The following is a 23,357-nucleotide window of genomic DNA, read 5'->3' as shown; positions in this document are numbered from 1 at the left end:
TCCAATCTGGCAACAATTTTTAATCAAATGATATGTTGCACAGCACAGTGGACATATGCTGTGCTGTGTCTTTAGATTACCTGCGTCTGCATGGCAGTGACGGGCTGCACGGGTTTGTGGTAGTCTGGACTGACGGCCACAGTGCTGTACGCCGGAGGTCCCAGAGTGCTCTGCCTCTGGAGCAACTGTAAAATAGCCTGGATGTCTGATGTCATCTGCTCTTCCAGCCTACACACACACACACACACACACACACACGTATAATGACGCACAGATGCAACAGTCTCTGACCAGCAGATGGCGACAGGTACCATTTGATCAACAGCACAAAATGTTCTGTATGTTAAAGTTGATGTTTTAACTCATATTCTCTTAATTTACTCTTTCATGTGACCTACTTTCTTTCACTTTCTCTCTCTCTCTCACCTGTTTAGGTGTTCCTGCAATAGATCCAGTCTTTGCTCCATTTCGCCAAATGTGATGTCACTTTCACAGTCGTCGTCTCCTTCTCTGTCCTGAGATTTCGCTGAGTCATCTGCATTCCCACAAGGCCATTCTTCAACACACACATCTAGAGAAACACAAAGTCCCAGTGCAATTAATCAGACACACACACAAACATACAAACCCAATGATTCATAAACATATGTAAGATGAATTAGGTTTGTATGTTGTCGATTGTACTGCACACACACATTTATATATGCAAACACACTATAACAAAACATATGGCACCATAACAAGACAAATGAGATATATCTCGCACACACAGACACACACACACACACACACACACACACACACACACACACACACACATATACACATACACACGTCATTAATTCTCTCAACACTGCACCAGTGTCCCCTAATATAACAGCTGCAATACCCAGAAGCCCAAGACAAAAATGTTGTGTGTTTGCCTCAACGAGATATTACATCAAGCTCAATCTTATCATACGCTCTAGTGTTGTCTTGTAATATTTAGAGATGAGAGAAGGAAAAAGGAAGAAGAAACGAGAAGCAAGAGAAGCTCCCTGGCTGTGTAATTATATCAGCAGTTATTGTTCACACAATCAAAACCTCTTCTTTACAGTACAGAGTCGCAAAAAATTGCAGCACATTTGTGACTCATTGTTTTCCTCTAGTTATTTATAAATTCACTTTATATACTCCATCTGATACTGCAATTTTTTGCAATACTTTCTACAAGGCCTATATTTTATATGTAGGCTCCACAGAAAGGGTTACCAATATTAATAATGCCATCAAATACATCTTAAGGTGGACATTAGTGGAATATCGTGGTCCACTGTTTATTGTCAATAGTGGAGAGATGTATGAAACACAGCTCACATAGAAGTCACTTTCAAACCAAGTAACTTTCCGAGAAATAGTCTCTTCATTTTAGTACAGTTATAATATAAAATATAATTTAATAAAAAAAAATGTCGACATGAAATCTATTTTTTTTTAATTTAATTAAAATGTCATAACTTGATCTTCCACTGAAATTGCATACTCTCTGGTCCAATCATTTCATCTGCTTCAATCCCGCCCCTTACAATTGGCTACAAGCTTGCAATCAGATCTGCCTCCATCCAATCAGCAAATCATGAATAACCAAGTCCCTGCCCTATATTTTTTACTTTTCCAATAATCTGTTTCACTCCACAAAATGGAAAAAAAAAAGAGATCACTATTAAGTAATGTATTGTAAAATGAACAATGAATTACAATTTGTATTTAAAGCATAAAATCTTGATCCGTTTCAAGTAAAGTGTTACTGTAGGGCACCCTTGAGAATGAGTATGTTATACCTTTGTGAAACAGATTGTTTTCAACACAATCTTTAGAGTATGTGTCAGGGATGGTGTTCAGGTTGACAGGAATGGATTGATTCAAAGGCCTTGCCGTTTCTTCCTCACCCTCTTCTTCCTCCTCCTCCTCCTCTCCTGGCAACGTGCGAACCTCTCGATCTCTTCCCCTTTCCCTGTCTGTCCCGCTCGGTCTGCTCGGAGAACCTGAGGGAACACAAAGTCCTTGCAGAATTACACACACAGTTCTCACGGTCACTCTCCAGATTGCACCTTGAACAAAGAAAAAGATAGAGAGGAATGTGTCAGCAAGAGAGTAACAGATTTGGCCAGGAGGAATAATCCAAACAGCAGGTTACACAGGGATGGGGGATAAAACGGCTCTTGACCGTTCAGGTAAAATCTGGCACGTTGCAACCACACAATAACAAACATCTGTCTGTGGCCAACAATCACCATGGCAACAGCTTGAAACCCAGCGGGAGAGAAAAGAGACGGGTGGAAAGAGGAGGGGAGGTGACGGGGGAAGGGAAACAAAGGAGGGACCAAAAAAGGAGAGAACAGTGGAGAAGAGGAGAGGAAGACAGATGCGAGCAGAACGGGAGAAGCTCCTGACCTGCGGAGCGGTTCCTCTTAAAGCAGGGTTTGGTCCTGACGTCAGGGTCTTCTGTGTCTGAGTCACTCACAGCCGTGTAAAGGTTCGTCTGAGCAGCTGTGGCTCCCTGCCACACACAAGACATCATCGCATTAGGCAAAAGTACTAACTTTATTTACTGTGGCAACATTAGAAAGGAAAAAACTGATTGGCTTTCTTCTGTGGAAGAAAATAAAAGCTGACTTTCTGAAGAATTTACAGACCATTCTTTATATATAACGACTTCAAAATGACAGAAGAGCATCATCAAAATAATTCATGCCCATAGGAACAGACCAAAACATAAAGAAAAGTTCACCCAAAAATGAAAATTGTCATAATTTTCTTGTGTTGAATATAAAAGAAGATATTTTGAAGAATGCTGGTAATCAAATAGTTGACGTTCCCCATTGACTTCCATAGTATTTCTTTCCCTACTATGGAAATGAATGGGGACCAACAACTGTTTGGTTCTTCAAAATACCTTCTTTTGTGTTCAACAAAAGAAAGAAACTTATACAGGTTTGGAATGACATGATTAAGTAAATGATGAGTAAATGATGACAAAACTTTCATTTTTGGGTGAACTAAGTCATTCGCTGAAAATCTTGACATCCAATAAATCAATGGACAACATAACAACATAAATTTCAATCTCTTTGTCACGAAAAAGTCAAGATTCCCGTTCGTACCCGTTCCTTTAAGACTTAATGTGAAAACTACTGCCATAATTCACAACAACATTCATCAGATGATGCAAGTTACTGTATATTACTTGAATATTGTTCAAATTAAACATGAGTTGCTTTTATCAGCTGTTTCCTTCATAATCTATTTTTATCTACTGCAATCATTGCACAATATATTTATACATTTCATTGCACAGCCCGCTGTATATTTTATAAGGCATTATTTCTATAACGTTACTCTACTACACCATCATCTCCTCATCTTCCATGTCTTCACTTGCACCTCGGTGTATGTGTTTGTCTACCCTATATGCCCAAATCTACAGTAAATTGTCCTTCTAATATTAATAAAGTCATTCAGTTTTGTATTAATGTGTTAATAGTTAATGCCATGATTTCTGAAGATGTTTTGCTTAGTTTTCATAAAGGGTTGTGTAGGACTGGAGAATAAACTTTATGTAGTCAATGTTAGCATGGAACATTTCATCTTTTTATTTCAAGACACTAAGCAATTATAGCTTGCTGCTTTACCTTGGTGTTCTCATCACGCAGGTTAAACGTGAGCTCCAGATTGGACAGGAAGTAGTCTGAGAATTCAGGATACATGTCCAGAACCTCCAGAAGATCCTCTCTGTAGATGGTGTGGAGGTCGCAGTAGCTCAGCGCTCGAACATCTGCGTTGGCTTTCCCTGGTTTGGCGTACAGATGAATCATCTCTCCAAAAATATCATTCTTACCTGAGAGGTGGGCGTACAGTGATCAGAAGAGAAGAGAGGGAAGAGAAGATAAAGCAATGAAGGAAGAAAATGGACAAATAGACGGGAGAAAGTAAGTTCCCTTACAGTATTAGTATGCAAGTGAAATTTTACAGGCAAAAAAAGTCAATTATAGTAGTGATGTATGAAGCACAGCAAACACAGAAATCACTTTCAAACCAAGCAGATTTCTTAAAGCCATTGCAAAATCCCTCATGTGAAATTCCTAATTGTTTGGATTCCTGATGATGTTGCTGGACTGCAGTAAATGTAATCACACCTTATGTGTGTCAGTGCTGTCAACAAAATAAGCTATGCAAGGTATTTGCTTGTTGTTTAATTAAATACAGTTAACTAAAATTATTTTGTTGAATGTATATCTTTAAAGTTGAAGCACGTCACTTCCAAAAGTATTGGATGTTGGCAAATATGCTTCCAAAACTCCAGTCTGCCATTGGTCAAACAAACACTTCTTTGGAGGAATCAACATTCAAATAGCTTATTTATAGTTGTCTTTGTAAATTGGAGTGGGTTAACCCAAACTGATAATGATTTTGTGAGTCTTTTGTTTAATTCATTAGACGAATCAGCTCATAAGAGTCATTTTTAAATGTAATATGAGATTTTGTGCATTAATATAAACACAAAATGGAATGTACAATGTTTCATGAAACAGACCCTTTCGGTCATGAGATGTTAACTCAAAATTTAGATAAAAGTCAGAATTGCTTGATATAAACTCATCATTCAGAGAAAAAAAGTCACAATTATGAGATGTAAACCAGAGTCCTGCACGGGTCCTGTTTGATAAACCCGCACCCGCAGTAGTTAACCGAATACCCGACCCGTTATCCGACAGCAACACTAATTTAATTCCGAACCCGACCCGACCCGTTTGACATAAAAACCGCGACCCGAACCGCACCCGCATTAAATCTACATAAGGCAGACAAAACACCTTTATTTTATTTTTAATGTAACAAGCAATTAACAAGTCATTCTGAGTTAATGCGTTAATATTTTAATAATAAATAATAATAAATTTAATAATAACATTTAACACACGCAGCCCAACAAGTTAACAGAGAGAGAGAAAGCACCATTCAACGTGTAAACAATATAAAACTATTGCGGACTAAAGCTTTTATTCAAACTGTGAATCGATTAACTACAGAAAAGCGAGCAAAGAGCGCTCCCTTTAATGTAATCACTAGACTTACAGCTGTCAATCAATGTCAATACAGCTGTCGATTGGCTACAGTGCTCAGTGTTTGCAAATCCCAGTCTTCAGACCGAGCGCACGAACACAAGCACGGGACAATTTGAAAGGAGCTGCCTATCAGCGTGTACTGGATTAAGTCGAAATAGTCTTGGTTATAATTGTACCCGCAACCCGCCCGTGCCTGTCACCAGTCCGACCCGCACCCGCACCGCACCGCACCGCACCCGACACGTCAATATTATTCCACCCGTTACGTCAATTTTTGCAGTACCCGCGGGTACCCGCCCGCGTGCAGGACTCTGATGTAAACTCACCAATCTAAAAAAAAAGTGATAATTGCATGATAAAAGCCCACCATTCTGAGAAAAAAAAAAGTCTGAACGGTGAGATGAAAACTCGCCAATCTAAAAAAAAAAAGTCAGAATTGCAAGATATAAACTCACTATTCTGAGAAACAATCTGAATTTCGAGATGCTAACTCAGAATTCCGAGAACAATCATCAGAATTACAATATAAATTCTAAGAAAGAAAAAAAAAAAAAAAAAAAATCAAAATTTTAAGATATAAACTCTGAAATTGCAAAAATAAAGTCGCAATTACTCCCCCCCCCCCATTGATTGCAAGCTCACAATTTGGGAAAAATATATCTTGATAAACACTGAGGATGTGCTATTTCTGAAAGCCCCTGCAAGTTTCGTGAGGACATGTGCCAAGAGAAAAGTCAAGGCCTGACAGCACATTTCTGCGGTGATACATATCAAAGGTCAGACCCGACAAACAAACGACAGCCACCTGGGCAGTGGCCACCTGCCACCGGATCTAAATACGGCTCAGGGTCATGACTAAAGCCAATAGTGCTGTATATTATATATAAATTATTCGAGGTGAGTATGATATTAGAGTAACAGAGTCCGGGCCAGAGCCAGAATTAGTGTACGGTGATGAAGTGTCCATCTGCAACACTTTCGTAAGACAATAAATTCTTGCTGAGGTAGTGATTTTTCAACTGAGACCTAAGAATACATATGAAGCAGGAGGTAGCTTCTCTCAGCAATTTCATACAGCAAGTTTCTGCTGAGTTGCATGAGTGGGTAAGTGTGTCTCTTTTTCTTCCCCTGGCCTTATTCTGTTAAAGCCAGGTTGCGTAGGAAGGGAGATGGACCATTTAAATTCGGCTTACCCTGCTCCACCTGCTCATGCATGTGGCTGGAGACTCTCGAGCTTGTGTGTGCGCGCGAGTTTAATAAATGTGCCTGTAAATAATGAAACTAGCGCTGTCACTCGGGGCTCTCCGTCACACTAAGTGACACTTCGCAAATCTAATGAACAAGGGAAACATGCACCACACTGCCGTCACTCTCATTCCCACATCTTCTTATTTAATTACAACCCTTCTCTCCCTCGTTCTCTCACTTTCCTTCAGCTTTCCTCTATTTCAGTCTCTCTCTATCTATAAAAAAACATGATGAGCTCATCACAGGAGATTTATCCTTGAATGAAGGACAGCACTCCTTTCATTAAGTCTCTTATTACCTCTGAGCCTCTGAGATGTTTATATTAAATTTAGATGAGTGTGCAAGAGCCATATTGTAAGACAACCCATTTTCCACAGCATTCCAGTAATCTGCTATTTGGACATTGATACTGTACTTATTATAGGATATATATACACATATAAACTACATTTGTCCTTCAGTCCTTTTGTTTGTTCCATCACTTCCCATTTAGATGCCCAGCCTTTTAGATGTAAAGCCAACAGCATTTGTAAAACACTTCACAATTTCATACGGTAAAATGTTCAGCTTGAAATAATGTAGACAGGTCTTAATTTTATATTTTTTGGATTAGATTGGATGGTAATATATGGTAGACGATGATACTTTCCCCTTCTTGTGTGGCCTTGGTTATGAGGGAAAATAAAGTTATTTTGGAGAAGGTAATACATTTTGATGAAAGATTATGATTTTTTTTAGAATAATATGCACCAAGGACTTTTATTGTATGGTGGAAAAGCCTAGTGGTTAAAGATTTGGCTCAGTAACCAAACTCTATATCAAATATAGATTTTAATCACAGTAGCTAAGTTTACCAAGCCCTTCCCCGGACAGCACGCCAAATACGCATTACTATACTCCAGCTAATTATATGTAAGTGTGAACTCGTGAATTAAGCATTTAAACACTTGAATTTGCCTGTTTTCCTAAATTGAATGTAATGTGTGATGTGTACTTGTGTACAATGTGAGCGTGTTTATTTGCATCTCGTTATACAAATTGGTCAGTGGAGATGACTGAAGATTATCAGGAAATATAATAATCAATTATAAAAACTGTGAACCGCACTGTAACGTTTAGGGATCATAAAACCCTTCAGAATCTGAAATCAAATTGGATTTATTCAGATTGCCGAAAATTAGTGCATGTAACCATACCTAGCGAGATTTCATTGCAACAAAGTTTTGGTAGGCTTATTACAGGCTTACAGTGAAAGTTTGTTTAATTGTACATTGCTCACCCAGGATGGCCACCACTATGTCGTCTCGGAGGATCTCGATGGATCCCCTGGCCACAAAGTAGAGGGCCGTGAGAACGTCCCCGCAATGCACCAGCGTGTCACCCGGTGGGGCATGAGTGGTCTTAAAGCGCATCGCCAGTGCCCGTAGGCATCCTTTGGTTGCTCCGCTGAAAGCCTTGCAGCTCTCGAGCAAAGTTTGATTCAGATGAAGACAGATATCAGCCTGCAGGCACTCTGGAAAGCCCTTCAGTACCTGCAGAGAGGGAAAAGAGAAAGAAAAAGAGAGAAAGAGTGTTCCCCATGGAGAAGAGAAGGAGGAGGGCAGAATGATTGCAGGTTTTAAGAGCTTTGCGTTAGAGCTCAGATTATACAATGCTAATATAGCCCTGTCTCCCTCAACTACAAATACATAAAAGATGAAGCACAGTATGAATACGTCTGGGATCCTTTGTTTCTGCTGCATTGCATTGTATTTGCATTTGATTTGCTTTTGCTTCATATAATGATATACAGCACATCAAGCAGAGGAGAATGCAACTGCCACTTATGTTTTCCCCCAATTTTTTTGGTTCACCAAAAAAAATAAGTCTAAAAACACGATGTTTCTTGTTTAAAACTGCATTTGGGATGTCTGCCAAAGAAAAAAGACTGACATGAAAAAACAATGTGGAATAACTATCTATCTGACTGACTAACTAAATCTAATGCCTAATAAAATGGGAAATGTCAATACGACCTAGGTCCATCAAAGTGAAACTGATTTAATTGAAGGAAAATAACTGAAATGGAACTGGGCAAATGTCTGTGTGCAGGATGAGTCACAGTACACATGCCATTAGCTTTGTAAATAGAGTTTTTGATTTAACATAAGTCTTCAAATGTACCAAACTTTAATTGCTTTAATTGGCTAGAACATTTAGACTATGCTTACCTTATAAAACGGTACCTATTTAACCCAACACTGCTCGCGGTTAGACATGCACAGTTTAAAAATCAACTGCATGCTTCAATAAAAATATACAGACATTATGGAAAACATTAAAAACAAAACAACTGCAGCTTTTTTGGTCAAAAGCAAACATTAATCTATACCTCCTGCTCACCAGGGTGTTGAAGTCAGTCCGGTTGAGTGCGTATAAGAAAGAGACAATGCATATCAGATCACTGCGTAGACACATGAACACATTTGACATTAATACTCTGTGACTGAGATACATATGTTTGAAACACTAGATAGCTAACACACTGGCACATACTGCACACACTGACTGATAAATGCATTTATTTATCCGATGACAGAAATTCATGTCAAGGGGAAAAAAACCTGACTCTTACCATGTTCATGTCGATGCCATTTGTGTATGTCCATGCGTGTTGGAAGTACTCCTCCAGTCTTTGTCTCAGCGGGTTAGGGATCTGGTGGAAGCGAATGAATTCTTTGACCCGAAGCATCTGCAGATGGTACCGAGCTGTTCCTGAGTACAGTCGCTGAATTATAGCAGACACATTCCCAAAGATACTAGCATACATCAGAGCTAAAACACAAACAGAAGGCAATGGTCAGGATTTAAGATATATATATTTAAAAAAATAAAAAAAATAAAAATATTTACAAATTTGTAACAAATTTTCAATTATTTGAAGTAAATTTAATTCCTTTAAAATATCATGTTAATATGCTCAATATACTTAATAATATAAGATATAAGATTAAGCTGTCTTAAAAAGCATTCCTGTTTGCTACACTGGTGATTTTGATGGCACAAGTGCAATTATACTTTATTGATACCCACAGCCAATGAGCATGACGCAGATGGAGAAGATCTTCTCTGAGTTGGTATTTGGTGACACGTTTCCAAAGCCCACGCTGGTCAGACTGCTGAATGTGAAATACAGTGCTGTCACATACTTGTCCTTGATTGATGGGCCTGAGGAGAGGTCTGTGCCGTTATACTGCTTGCCGATAGATATAGCTAGATTGTCCAACCAGCCAATTGTGTGATCCAGATAGTGCTTCTCCACATTGCCGATCGCATACCATATGCAAGCCAACCAATGAGCAATCAGTGCAAAGATACACATGAGGAGCATTAGGACAGCCGCCCCATACTCCGAGTAACGATCCAGCTTCCGTGCCACACGGACCAATCGGAGCAGTCTGGCGGTCTTTAGCAGGCCAATCAGAGTTGTGGTCTAATCAAGAAGGTGAAGCGCATACATTCATGTTAACATAACATTTAGATAAAAATTACACTATTGCACTAAAGCCTAAACAGCCAGTCATACATAAATCCATATTTAAGCATTAAAGGATTAGTTCACTTCCAGAATAAAAATTTCCTGATAATTTACTCACTTTCTTTAGTCGAAAGGAAATTAAGGTTTTTGAGGAAAACATTCCATTTCTCCATATAATGGACTTCAACGGGGACCAAATTGCAGTTTCAACACAGCTTCAAAGGGCTCAACATGATCCCAGCTGAGGAAACAAGGGTCTTATCTAGCGAAACGATAGGTAATTTTCCAAACAAAACAAACAAAAAAACAACAACATTTATATACTTTTTAACCACAAATGCACGTCTTGCACTAGCTTGACTTCGTGCATTACTTAGTCACATTGAAAAGGTCATGCGTGACGTAGGCGGAAGTACCAACCCAGTGTTTACAAAGTGAACATGCAAAGACTAATTCAAAGGCCTTTATAAAAAAAATAATAAAAAAGTAAAACAAAGATGTCTGACAATTTTGAAGTTGGAGGAGAAAATCAGATGTAGTTTCCTATGTTTCCAACGTGACAACATAGGCAAAGTCATGGACGCACATCGCAGAGCTAGTGCAAGACGAGCATTTGTGGCTAAAAAGTATTTTTATTTTTTTTAGAAAATGGCCAATCGTTTTGCTAGATAAGACCCTTATTCCTCAGATGGGATCGTGTAGAGCCCTTTGAAGCTGCTTTGAAACTGCAATTTGGAACTTCAACCCGGTGATCCCTGTTGAAGTCCACTATATGGAGAAAAATCCTGGAATGTTTTACTCAAAACCTTTTTGACTGAAGAAAGAAAGACAAGAACATATGACATGACATGGGGGTGAGTAAATTATCAGGACATTTTTATTCTGGAAATGAATTAATCTTTTAAACTGAATTTTATATGAATCCCCAGATTTTTGCATTTGGGTGAAAATGTACCCATGAGGGTGTTGGTTGCCAGGTTTTCAGGGTGTTTGCTATGATGATCCATGTAGTTTGAAGTATACTAGTCAACATTTGAAGTGGATCAAAAACTTTCATCCAAGTTTTCCTAAAACCAAAATGCTTTCTTGTCTTAGGACAACTTTGATTAACTTTTTTGATCCACTTCAAATGTTGACTACTGTAGTTTTTTGTATTTGTTCAAATTACTAACTCAAAGTATGAGCGACAGTAAAAATAGCATAAAAAATCTTTCATTGTAAATTACAGAACTAAAGCAAATCAAACCACACATACATATGCACCGCTCACCTCTTCTGATCCTCCCTCAAATATGAGCAGGTCAAATGGTATGGCTGCCACCATGTCTATGAAGAACCATCCCTTGAAGTAATGCACTGCTATCTTAGCTGGATGACTAACCACCTCTTCGTTGGCATTAACGTACGTAGTCCGGAAATTTATAAGAATGTCTACAATAAACATGATGTCCACAATGAGGTCCACCACATTGAGCGGGCTGCAGGAATAACCACACTCTCGTCTCTTCTGCTCCTCTACGTCATTGAGCAGGAAGGCCGCGCTGTAGGGCGTGAAAACAGCCGTGTAGATGACTAGCAGCAGAATCAGCCAATCCCAGACTGCCTTGAAGGGGCTGTAGTGTAGGATGGTGAACTTGTTGATGCGTGGGGTCTGAAGTTTATACTCTGGAAGCACGTCAGCGCCTAGCGACAACACCTGAAGCATGGAGACATAGGTGCCGGTTTCTGTTTCTGCCGGTGGGTGCGCAACCCCCCCACCCCCCGTTGGATGCTCAATTTCCAGTTTTATATAAAACACATTTTCACCGCTGTTTCCACAAATAAATAATAACTCTGATAAGTTATCATACACATATGCACCGAATTTAATATTTTCAAGTATTTCATTCTCATTACTCAGTAATTAATTATACTGGGTTTTAGTTTTAGCTCTAGAGCAGGGGAGGCGAACATCGGTCCTGGAGAGCCGCAGCCCTGCAGAGTTTTGCTTCAACCCTAATCAAACACACCTGAACAAGCTAATCAAGGTCTGAAGGGTTACTAGAAAGCTACATCCTGGTGAGTTTTAATTATGGTTGGAGCTGAACTCTGCAGGGCTACGGCTCTCCAGGACCTGAGTTCGGAACCCCTGCTCTAGAGTATACTCCGTTGGATGGTGCGTTTGATAAATTGACTACACAAAATTGCGAAGTGAAACGCACAGACTGCAAATACATTATTTAGTAACCAAATAATACAAACATTCTTTCTATGAGGGCTGCGCTTCACTAAATAAAATGATTTAATAAATACCAGTTTACAATAAGCACTTATTCATGTGTACATGTAATATCTGAGAGAGAGCAGAGCCATGATCTCTATATGGGAGAGCAAGCCCACTGCAAGCCTAGAGATTTATGCTGGCACCCTCTCATATTATTAAAATAATGCACTCTTGACATTTGCCATTAAAATAATGCTAGAAACGGCCTCAAATTAACTATGAAAATGACAATAAAGTCGTACAAGCTGCAATCCATTTCTTATTGGTTAAAATGAATGGAGACTATTTAGTGTTTTTCCGTGGGTGTTTGAGCCCCTGAGCACCCACAGGATCGGCGCCTATGCATGGAGATGCGGTTACTAAGACAACAGTGATACTTTTATATTTTGCAACTATTAACAGATATCACAAGCTGCAAAAACAGAGACTGGAAATAACATGTACACATTATTAACTTGCATTCAGTGTAGAACGTGATTCAGATATTCATGATGTTAAAGGGTTAGTTCACCCAAAACTGAAAATTAGCCTGTGTTTTACTCACCCTCAAAGCATCCTAGGTGTATATAACTTTCTTCTTTCAGACAAATCCAATCGGAGTAATATTAAAAATTGTCCTGGCCCCTCCAAGCCTTTCAATGGGGTAAGCGGGTGCTTTTTGTCAACAGTCCAGAAGACGTGAAATAAAGCATGCACATCTGTAATACAAAGTGCCTCACACGGCTCTGGGGGGTGCATAAAGGCCTCCTGTAGTGAATCCATGCGTTTTTGTAAGAAAAATATCCATATTTTAAACTTAATAAACACTTTTTTTCTCAGTTCTGCGGACTGTCATGCGTGCAAGCCGTTCCAGCGGATAAAATCGGACGTATGTGTCACGCGTACGCCTCTGAGATACGCTAGTCTCGCAAGTTTGTTTACGGGAAAGACAGTTTCCTTACTTTAGCAAAGGAAAACCAGTCTCCTCTTGGCTTATCAAAATCCTCCGTCATTTTTCTTTACAAATCCTTGTTTTGTGCTTCTACTTCATCACCGTTTTGTTTTGTTCTCTCTCTGTGTTTGTCACTAATCACGCAATGCCGCCATCCTACGTCATCCGCCAGAATGGCTTCCGCGTACGACAGTCAGGCCTTTATTCACCCCCCGGAGCCGTGTGAGGCATGTTTTATTACGGATGCGCATGCTTTATTTCACGTCTTCTGGACTGTTGACAAAAAGCACCCACTTACCCCCATTGTAACGCTTGGAGGGGCTAGGACAATTTTTAATATAACTCCGATTGGATAAGTCATATACACCTGGGATGCTTTGAGGGCGAGTAAAACACAGGCAAATTTTCATTTTGGGGTGAACTAACCCTTTAATAATCTCATAAATATTAAAAGTAGAAACTAGATTATCAGCAACCATTTGTCTGTTTAGTTTTGGGGCCAATTCTCACTATTAACTAACTGTTAACTATGACTTCTGCCTCAATGAACTCCTGATTTGCTGCTTATTAATATTTAGTAAGGGAGTTGTTAAGTTAAGCTATGGGGTAGGATTAAGGGATCTAAAATATGGTCATGGAGAATAAGACATTAATATGTGCTTTATGAGTACTAATAAACAGCCAATGTGCTAGTAATATGCATGCTAATAAGCAACTAGTTAATAGTGAGAATAGGTCTCTGAACTGAAGTGTTATCAAAATCGATATGGCATACTTTTACACGAGCTAAACTATATGCAGCTTATGCAAATACTGATGAGTATGTTTAAAAAAAATAACGTTAAACTTATTAATGCATTCCAAGGTTTTTAACAAATCAAGTGAGCCAATGATTCAGTGACCCATTTATAAAGACTGAATGAGCCATTAGAATGAATCAATTGAATAAATGACTGAAGTCATAACTTGTGGCTACCAACTGCCAGTTTTAGTTTCATATTGAGAGCACCATTTCATTTTTTTTTTTTTAAATCATGTCATCTCTCAATATTCTTTAAAAACAAAACAAAAACAAAAAAAACCTTTAATGCCCATTTATTATCATTACTTATCAAAATATTTATTCTAAAGCTACCGTTTGTCATGTCTATTCAATGCTTTTCTCATTTTGCACAATAATGACTTTATATGATCTTTTGGGAGTAATTTTCTTAAAATTGTTTTGTGATTAATTTTTGAATAATTTGATTAATTGATCGACACATCATGTAATTAATTAGATAATAGCTTGACAGCCCTAAATTTTATATACATAATTCTCAGGGGATACTTCAAGTAAATATATCAGGTCAAAGAGGTTCAATTGATATAAAAAAAAAAATGTTTGGGAATAACTGATTTAAGCAAAAGGACAATGTTTACAAATTTGCATATTTGATTACCGACATCGTTGATTTGCATCTTAATTTTGAATTTAGTTTTACATGACCATTTTCAACCCTCTCTGACCCTTAGAATTGAACACACTGTTTTTGCTACTGTACCTTTAAGACTTAAAGATGTAAATTAGCAAACTGTTCTGTACCAGTATAGTTCACACTGTTGTTAACAATCACGGTTGTGATGCATATCACGAAGATGTTTGTAGCTTTTTTCCTAGAAATAATCTGTTCTAACTGGCCAGGATGCTTTGCAATGTAAATATTAGAGTATGTCTATTTAGTACTTATTGAGCTCCTTCATTTTAATAGAGCATCACAATGTGAATCTACTTTATAGATATTTTGGAAAACTGAAGAGAGGGAGAAATACATCATGCTTATGACGCAAATTTCATGATCCAGCTCTCAGATGGTAATGTGAAAAGCGAGAGAAGGCCACATGGTGACGGGTCAAGGTCGAGGCAGCCATGAGTTAATCACGGACCACAGCACACCATCCAGCCAGAGAAAGAATGACATACAGAAAGACTAAATGGACAGAACCTGAATGGTCTGGGTGTTCAGTGAGAAAACGAATACACAACATAATATATACACTGTACCACACGATATAACAGCATACAGAAACACCCTGGATGGCTATTATTACAAATGAGTCAACAGCTGTTTTGATCTGTATAGCAATGTACGACAGCATGCTTGTGGGACACACTAGGATGGTCTCAATGTCACAGAGGCAATTCTCATACAGCCCTCCTCTCCATTCCTCCACTGATACAGAGAGGATGAGAGACAATCTCCTCTTGCTTTCAGTGACAGTAATTGCCAAGCCTTCAGCTAGCCAGTGTGTGTATTTGTGTGTCATGGAGGATGTCTCTCACTTCTCACATACACATACACAACTACACAAACGGGCTGAATAATGTAGGTATCTGCTGGGAGGCCCATGGGCTGCAGCCACTAAGAGGTCATATGTTATACTTTTCATAGTCAATGTCATTTGATGAAAACCATGAGAAGGACTGCAGAGAGTTAGAATGAGGAAATGTTTCATTTATGCAAACTTTTTAAATGTATCTGAAAAAAGCCTCTTATGCTCTGTATGCTGCATTTATTTTATTTATTTGCTAACTGTTTTAAGGTATTTTAAAACATTATTTATTCCTGTGATGGCAAGGCTGCATTTTCAGCATCATTACTCCAGTCTTCAGTGTGATATGATCCTTTAGAAATCTAACATGAAGATTTGCTACTAAAGAAACATTTTTATTTTTGGCTTTTTATGCCTTTATTTCGATAGAACAGTATAGTTATACTTGGGACAACCGAAGCGCAATGATGCTACATGTCGGCGCGTTGCCCACGAGGCTATCGGTGCCAACAAAGAAACATTTCTTATTATCATCACAGTTGAAAACTGTTTAGCGCAGTTGAATACCATTTTTCATGATGCTCTGATGAATAGAAAGTTCAAAAGAAAAGCAATTATTTGGAATAGCATTTTTTTTAAGATTTATTTTTGCCTTCAATTAGATAGGGTATAGAGATCTGACAAAAAGCGAAGTGGAAGAGTGAGGTTGTTTTTGTAACAATTTTAAAGTCTGTCTCTGTCTTTTGATAAACTAAATGCATCCTTGCTAAACAAAAGTGCAGTACTGATATCTTTCAAAAAAAATTGTACTGACCCCAAAAACAAACATTATATTTTTTATTTAATCTGTTATTGTGTGAATTATTTCATGTATGTTTAAATAAAATCCTAAATTTGTCTGAAATGTTTGAAAATAGTTTTTAATCTTTAGAATCTATTTCCTCAAAAAAAAAGTTTAAATAATTTTAATCACATACATGGACATTATTGTTTCTCAACAACAGTTTCGAGTAGAAACATAATTAAATTGTATCATTAGAAAGTGACTTTTTCATCCAGTGCATAAAACTCAAATTGCGTCACGATATCTCAAAATGATGCAGCAGGTCACAAATGTGCTGTATTGAATGAGGCCATCATAATTAGTAGAATAATTGGAGCTGGCTGTAAAGCATGTGTTCTCCTAATTACCGTATCTGTATTTGTGAGCATGTCTGCATGTCACTTGACAAGCTGCATCCTGCCAAATGACTTCATCTATGCAGTGAATAAATAAATGATTGGGGTTAAATTATTGATCAATAATGCAGTGCAGTAATCAAACTCCTGCTTTTAGTGACCTTTGTTGGCTTACTTCAGATTCAACTTAAAAGTGTGTTCACAAGTTATGTTTATCTTTAAACTATAATTGTGGATAGCTTGGTTATTTTTAATCTAATATGGAAGTGTTAAAAACACATGGTTACACATGAATATAAGTGACTTCTCTGAGCTCATTAACTTTTCTGAGTTTAACAACTTGAGGATTTCATTATTATTAAGAAGAGTTTAAAAATATATATTATAAAAAGAGATATATTAAAAAAAAGAGTCAATCAGAAAGAGTGAAATCAAGTTCGGCATAAAGGCTGCACGCGTGTGGGAAGCTGCGTTTCAGGATTAGATGCCAAGACCCAGTTTAATTAAGAGTCCAACTCTTCAACCAGCACGACACAAAGAATGGAAAAGACGAAACAAGCCATCTGTGTGTGTAACTGGCCATCTGGATAGTTATAGGCAACAAGTCTATAATGTGGCAAACAAACAAAAACAGCACCACTGACAAAAATAGACATAAGAGGAGGGAGAGAAAAATAAACTATGCCAATATTTTGCATGTATGTATTTAGTCATTGGTGGTGCATGTATGCATGTCCATAGCTAGTTTTATTACTTCGTGTTTCATGATTAGTTCCTACTACTTATTCCAGACATGTGGTTAAAATACATATATGTAGAACATACCTCTTATACGTTTATGCTCATTGCGCAGCTAATGTCAAATCTCAAGCAGAAGGACTTAAGTAGTAATGTAGAATCAACAGATTTTATATCTATTTTCTGCTGTTAATGGTGTGTTGTAAATAGTTGTTTTGTTTGAAGTTACCATCATTAGTGCTCTCTTTGGTCAACATGAAACAGCATTCGCAACCCAATTTATTTCTGTAATATGACATATTTCGGAGTGAAACATGATATTTAAAGAAAAAAAATATTCTAAGAACTTTCATCCATCAGGAATTGACTAAATAATGAAAATAGGTGTTATATACAAGATCCAGATAGTAATTCAAAGTCGATACAATTTTTTTTTTTTTTAGTTTTGAAAACATTAAAATCTCTTATGCTCAACAAGGCTTTATTTAATCAAAAATACAGCAAAAACTGTTATTACAACATAATATTTTACTGGCTATATTTTAGAAACCATTCTAAAATGCTGATTTGGCGCTCAAAAACATTTCTTATTAGTAAGAATGCTGACAACAGTGCAGCTGTTTATTATTTTTGTGGAAACTGTTTCATTCACTTCAGGATTATTTGAACAGCATTTATTTGAAATTGAATTTTTTTTTATAATATTGTAAATATATTTTACTGCCATTTTTGATCAATACTCTTTGCTGAATAATACAGTACTATTTAAAAACATATATTACTGACCACAAAATGTTAAATGGTAGTTTACATACAAATGAGGAAAACAACAAAGCGATTCATCTTAAGCAGGCATTAGCATGAACGCTAAACATATAAAGTCTCAAACATTGAAGGATTTAACAAATGCTGAAAACGCAGAGGATTTTTTTTAAAGAGTCAGCAAGATGCTGTTAAGTGCTCACAGGAGAGATATATTTTTAGCTGTTTCTTGAATATCAGGTTTGTAAAATCATTCCTCCAGAGAGCAACTGGAAACAGGATTTTGTGCCTCTCTGTCCTGGTATGTTGACACGACACTCAAGCACTGACCTCAGACTTCTGGAGTTGATATAAATTGGTTAAGAGGGATTGGAGGTAAGAGGTTGGAGAGCATGTGGCTGTTTTCTACTCAAGCACCAATGTCTTGAACTTGATGCGAGCACTGACCAGTAGCCAATGAAGAGAGGTATAACATGGGCTGTCATGTGCACTAATTGACTACTTAAATTACTTGTTTTGCAAGGATTTGAGAAAGTCTGCATTACAAAAGAACCCTAAAACAATTACTAAATAGTTATTTGGCAAATGGAATAATGTATTACTTTTTGTTTAAAGATTAGGAAGACAAACATTTTATTCACTGATTAATACACACAACATTATGAACTGAGGTTTAAAAAAGAATTACTTCGAGGCAAATTTATTTACATTTTTCAGGTATACTCAGCTGGTTTGAAATGTTAATGAGTTGAATTAGTGTGTGTGTGTTAGTCTTGTCTAACTTTCACTTCTAGCTGAAGGTCTCTTCTCTATATAATTATTAAGAGACATTAATTATTAAGTGTCTCTTCCGCATAAGAGACACTATTGTAATATTTCATAGAAATTAACAGTGTTTTGTGAGACCACTTTTGTTGGCTCCACTTTTTGGTTTCTGCATTTAGAGTAGTAAATGAATGTTTCCATGATGTAATGTCCATCTCTCACCTGTGTGACCTTCTCTGTGACGTTGTGTGTTCGATCTTTGACCTTTGGTGCAATGATGGTTTTCTCTGAGGAATGCGGAGATGATGCCCGCTTGTCATTGTTGGTCTCTGAGAAGTTGAGAGTGATGAGAGGGATCTTGTTGATGGTGCTGTACTTAGTGAGGTTTGAGTCAGACGTGGAACCCAGAATGCTGGACTTGATCTGATTAAATGGTCCTAAAGCAAATACACACACAAATTATGAGCAAGATACAACTCTCTCTCGCTATTAAAAAAAAGCATTCTAGCAGGAGTCACTTTAATAGTGACATCAACACTGATCATCTTAAGAATCTGCATTTCCAGAACAACAATAAAACCAGCACCACCACCAAAAACAACATCGGAGTCAATTGCAAACACAAGATACAAAGACAGTAGACGCACAGACGACAGAGACATGACAACGGTTAAAATCAAAGAAGTGAAGCTCTAGCCATACCCCCAGCCATCCAAGAGCGCGACACTAGCCAATGAGAAGAGAGCGAAAGAGAGGGGGAAGGGGAGCAAAGAATGATTTCAGTTTTGAAAAGTTAAGAGGTCAAATGTCAAGAGAATCTGGTATCATCTCAAGAACTTTACTGTCATACACAGGTCGCTGAACTGAAACGATCCACACAGTCTTGTATATTGAAAAGATTTATGACAAGAACGCTACAATAATCTAAACAATCCATTCTACTGTGAAATACATTAACTTTAACCTGATGGGTTGAAAACCCATGTAGGTTCAGAAAGAGAGATTTAGAAGAAGAAAAGTGAGAGGAAGAAAAGAGAGAGAAAAAGCTGCAAAAGCTCAAACTTAGTTTTTAATTATCGGCTCAAACAATACAGCAAGTGGTTTCTGTCCCATGCACTTTCACGTCACGTAAGGCATTACGCATGCAAATCTCTCCTCTGTCCCTCTGGCACATTCACACTTTGTTTTTCAGGATTTCGTGATTGTCAATTTAGTGTGTTTCGGGAGCATTCAGTGTAAGCCTGAGCATGCTTTACACAGGCAGGCAGGCAAGCATGTGCTGAGTAACAGCTCTGTTACCTTTAATACTACGCCCATTATCTGAGAAAGCAACAGATCACGGATGGACAGAGTGAAAGGAGAGAAAGACAGTGAAAGGCAGTCAAAAGCATCAGCGATAGGTGAGATCTAGTAAACCGTGTCAGAGGACAGTATGTATGAGTAAATAAAAAAATCCCCACAATATTAGCAGAACCTAAAAGTTTCTCAGAAGAAAAGATAATAAACCAAAAGACAATAAACCATTTAGGTGGGGAGGAAGTATAGTCATAAATAATTATTTTGGGTGGATTTATATTACGTAATATTTTATATTAGATACAGATCATAAAAATTTTACTTGTGCTTAATAATGCTGTAAATTGTGAGATGGTTTGTTAGATATCTTCTTCCAAGTATAATAAATCACTTGGTCAATAAACAACCTTGAGATGCTGAGCACGTTAAATCAAAATGTTGTAAAAGTTTCCTTGAACTCTATGTTACTTTTGATATGATATGCAAATGTGTGCATATTTAACAAGCTGAACTTTGCATATTAAAAGTCAAAATAAACAATACATTTCTTACCATACAATTTACTTAATGTACAAGCTATATACTGTATTTTATTGCTTATCATAATGGGAATTTATAATCTATACGACAAATATGTATCTTTGCCTGTCTAACTAAACTAACAAGTCACATCACGTTCCTGTGGATTTCATTGCACTTTTATTTAACATGGCCAATAAAAATAAAAATTTAATGTGACATTGGCCAAACCTATAGTCATTTGCCCTTGTAAAGACATCTCTCTATATTCACAACAACATTTTTTAATTATGTTATAGCTATTGCTGAAGAAGAATGTGACTGGAATGCAAACATGGTCAGTCCATTAACAACTATATCCAAGTGCCAAACAACTATAAAACCAACTGCAGTTGAATTTAATGCTTAGCCATTTCAGGTAACACATTTCAGGATACAGGTCACAGTTTAACTTCTGCTGTGTCCTAGAGCCTTACAAAGTCACGGCATTGAGAAAATTACTCATTTTAATGAGAAAATCTGCCCTGTCTCTTAATTTCATCAGTCAGTTTCAAGGGCTATGAAAAAAGATTACTTTTTACTTTTAAATATTTAAGCACAGTTAAATATAGAAACCTTATATTCACTCATGTATATTTTTGGCTAGATACCTTGGCTTAACTATGTAAAAGTTTTGACCTTGCACTTATTTTTACTCTAGGAAATAGCCTACCCTATTCATATGTAGTGCCTCATTCAATATTATAAAATTTCTAAATTAATAGAAATGATTAATCATATTATAATGACATGAGTCACTTTGAAGAAAGTGTTCACACAAAAGTGAAAATCTGGTAAAAAATGTATTTCATCCTCAGGCCATCCAATATGTAGATGAGTTTGTTTTTTCTTTGGAACAGATTGGAGAAATGTAGCATTGCATCGCTTGCTCAAAAATGTATCTTCTGCAGTAAATGAGTTCAAACAGCTGATAAAAACCCGTTACGTTAAAAACCTTGAAATGGAGACATTCTCTTATCGCTAACTCATTAAGACAAATAGCCCTTTAAACCCATCCTAAGACTAAACAACACTGGAAAAATAATATAAAAAAATACTAATAATATAAATGACCAAAAGATAGTAACACACAACACAAATGTATGGTTGCTCTCTTGAAGCAACACACACAGTTTGCATTTGATGTGAGAAGACAACAGGGGATGAACCTTTTCACTGGAGGAAACATTATTATGGATTATGGCCAGAAGGGATGGTTTAAAGTTAAAATGATGGATTCATTTATTTACTGGATTTATTTATTCACTTGTGGATTACTGTGAGGTTTTTTTTAAATCAACTGTTTGGACTCTGACGGCACCCATCCACTGCAGAGGATCCATTGGTGAGCAAGTTATGTAATGCTAAATTTCCCCAATTCTGTTCAGGTGAATAAAACAAACTCATCTACATCTTGGATGGCCTGAGGGTGAGTAAATTTTAAGCATATTTCATTTTTGGGTAGATTATTCCTTGTGTGACAACCAATAGCAGTCATATAATTCTTCTTAAAAGGTTATGCTTGTGTGTTTAGATGTATTTGTATACCTTCACTAGCATGGCGATCACGGTACGTCCTCTGCGTCTGCGTGCTGAGTCCTTCGAAATCATGTGTAGATGACACTCTCCTAAACGTGCACATACTGGCCCGTGATGCTCTCCTGGATGCAGTCGGCAAAGGTTCCTGGGGCTCCACCCGCTCCCAGGGGCCCCTTGGAGACGAGTGATCCTGTGGCCCTGAGATTGGTGAGCATGAACCCAGATAATTCTGGCCAATCAGAGCCCAGGTGTCATTTCCATAGGAGGGGCTACAGCTCTCACCGGTGGGTGGATGGAGCTCACGTGGAGAAAGGGAAAGAGAGACAGATGACGAGCAGGAAGAGCGTTTCTCATTCTGATCAGCCGAATGGATGGTCACCTCATCCGGGTCTTCCTGAGGGAGGGATTGCTTACTCACTCCGAGCATGCTCAGTGGTGCAGGCAGACGAAAACGGAAGAAACGTCCTTTTTCTACAAAATAAAAAGGGACACAGTAGGGTTCAAAGGAGGTAACAAGAAAGAGGCATGGTTTTATTACTGTATACTGTATAAAATGGCCAAGTTAACAGTCAAACATGTCTTCCCTGGAAATTGCCAGGGTAAAAATGCCACCAAAATGAACAAAAATGTCTACCAAATTCAAGATAATGGGGGATAATTAAACTAATTATGACTGCAATAATGACTGTCGACTGCAGCATGAGATTTAGATCTGCACGTTGCATCATTCTTTTTATGCATATTTTTTCAGCATTGCGCACTACCAAGGTCAAGTTTCTGTTAAGCTTATGAATGCAACTACCAATCAGAACCTTTAGATTAGTCAACATTGAGTTTTTGACTCATGAACAACAAAAAAACAGATACAATGTAAGTAAGAGATTCATTTTGAAGTGTGGACAGCTTCAGTGATTATAACTGATTTTTTTTGCAAAAGCAGTCAATTTAATTTATGTCCTGTAATAATTAATAGCATATCATTTAAAGTGCCCCTATTATGCCTTTTCGAATATTACCTTTCATGCAGTGTGTCCTGTAGCTGTATGTGAACATAAACTATCAGCAAAGTTGTGAAGCTGACAGTGCGCCATAAATAGAGTTATTGTCTATCAAAAAAAAAAAAAAAAAGAGTCGGCTCGCAAT

General features: G+C 37.5%; 1 protein-coding gene across 2 annotated transcripts in view; it reads right to left on the bottom strand.

Moving 5' to 3' along the window:
- Positions 1–23,357, bottom strand: part of kcnh7 (potassium channel, voltage gated eag related subfamily H, member 7) — a 70,847-nt gene that overhangs the window by 2,509 nt on the left and 44,981 nt on the right. Inside the window, exons 4-16 of one of the 2 annotated variants that reach the window (XM_058778190.1) lie at positions 22,224–22,685; positions 20,121–20,141; positions 19,524–19,547; positions 19,044–19,258; positions 11,141–11,566; positions 9,426–9,825; positions 8,967–9,167; positions 7,633–7,887; positions 3,672–3,877; positions 2,434–2,539; positions 1,821–2,024; positions 427–571; positions 81–228 (exon numbers count right to left, since the gene is read on the bottom strand). In XM_058778190.1, coding sequence (XP_058634173.1) covers positions 81–228; positions 427–571; positions 1,821–2,024; positions 2,434–2,539; positions 3,672–3,877; positions 7,633–7,887; positions 8,967–9,167; positions 9,426–9,825; positions 11,141–11,566; positions 19,044–19,258; positions 19,524–19,547; positions 20,121–20,141; positions 22,224–22,685 — 2,813 coding nt within the window. The remainder of the gene's footprint in view (positions 1–80; positions 229–426; positions 572–1,820; positions 2,025–2,433; positions 2,540–3,671; positions 3,878–7,632; positions 7,888–8,966; positions 9,168–9,425; positions 9,826–11,140; positions 11,567–19,043; positions 19,259–19,523; positions 19,548–20,120; positions 20,142–22,223; positions 22,686–23,357) is intronic. The other variant, XM_058778191.1, reaches the window with a different exon arrangement.

This window comes from Onychostoma macrolepis, chromosome 06 (assembly GCF_012432095.1).
Source record: "Onychostoma macrolepis isolate SWU-2019 chromosome 06, ASM1243209v1, whole genome shotgun sequence".
NCBI lineage: Eukaryota > Metazoa > Chordata > Actinopteri > Cypriniformes > Cyprinidae > Onychostoma > Onychostoma macrolepis.
The sequence above is the reverse complement of the archived record's forward strand: the minus strand, read 5'-3'. Positions and strand labels throughout refer to the sequence as shown.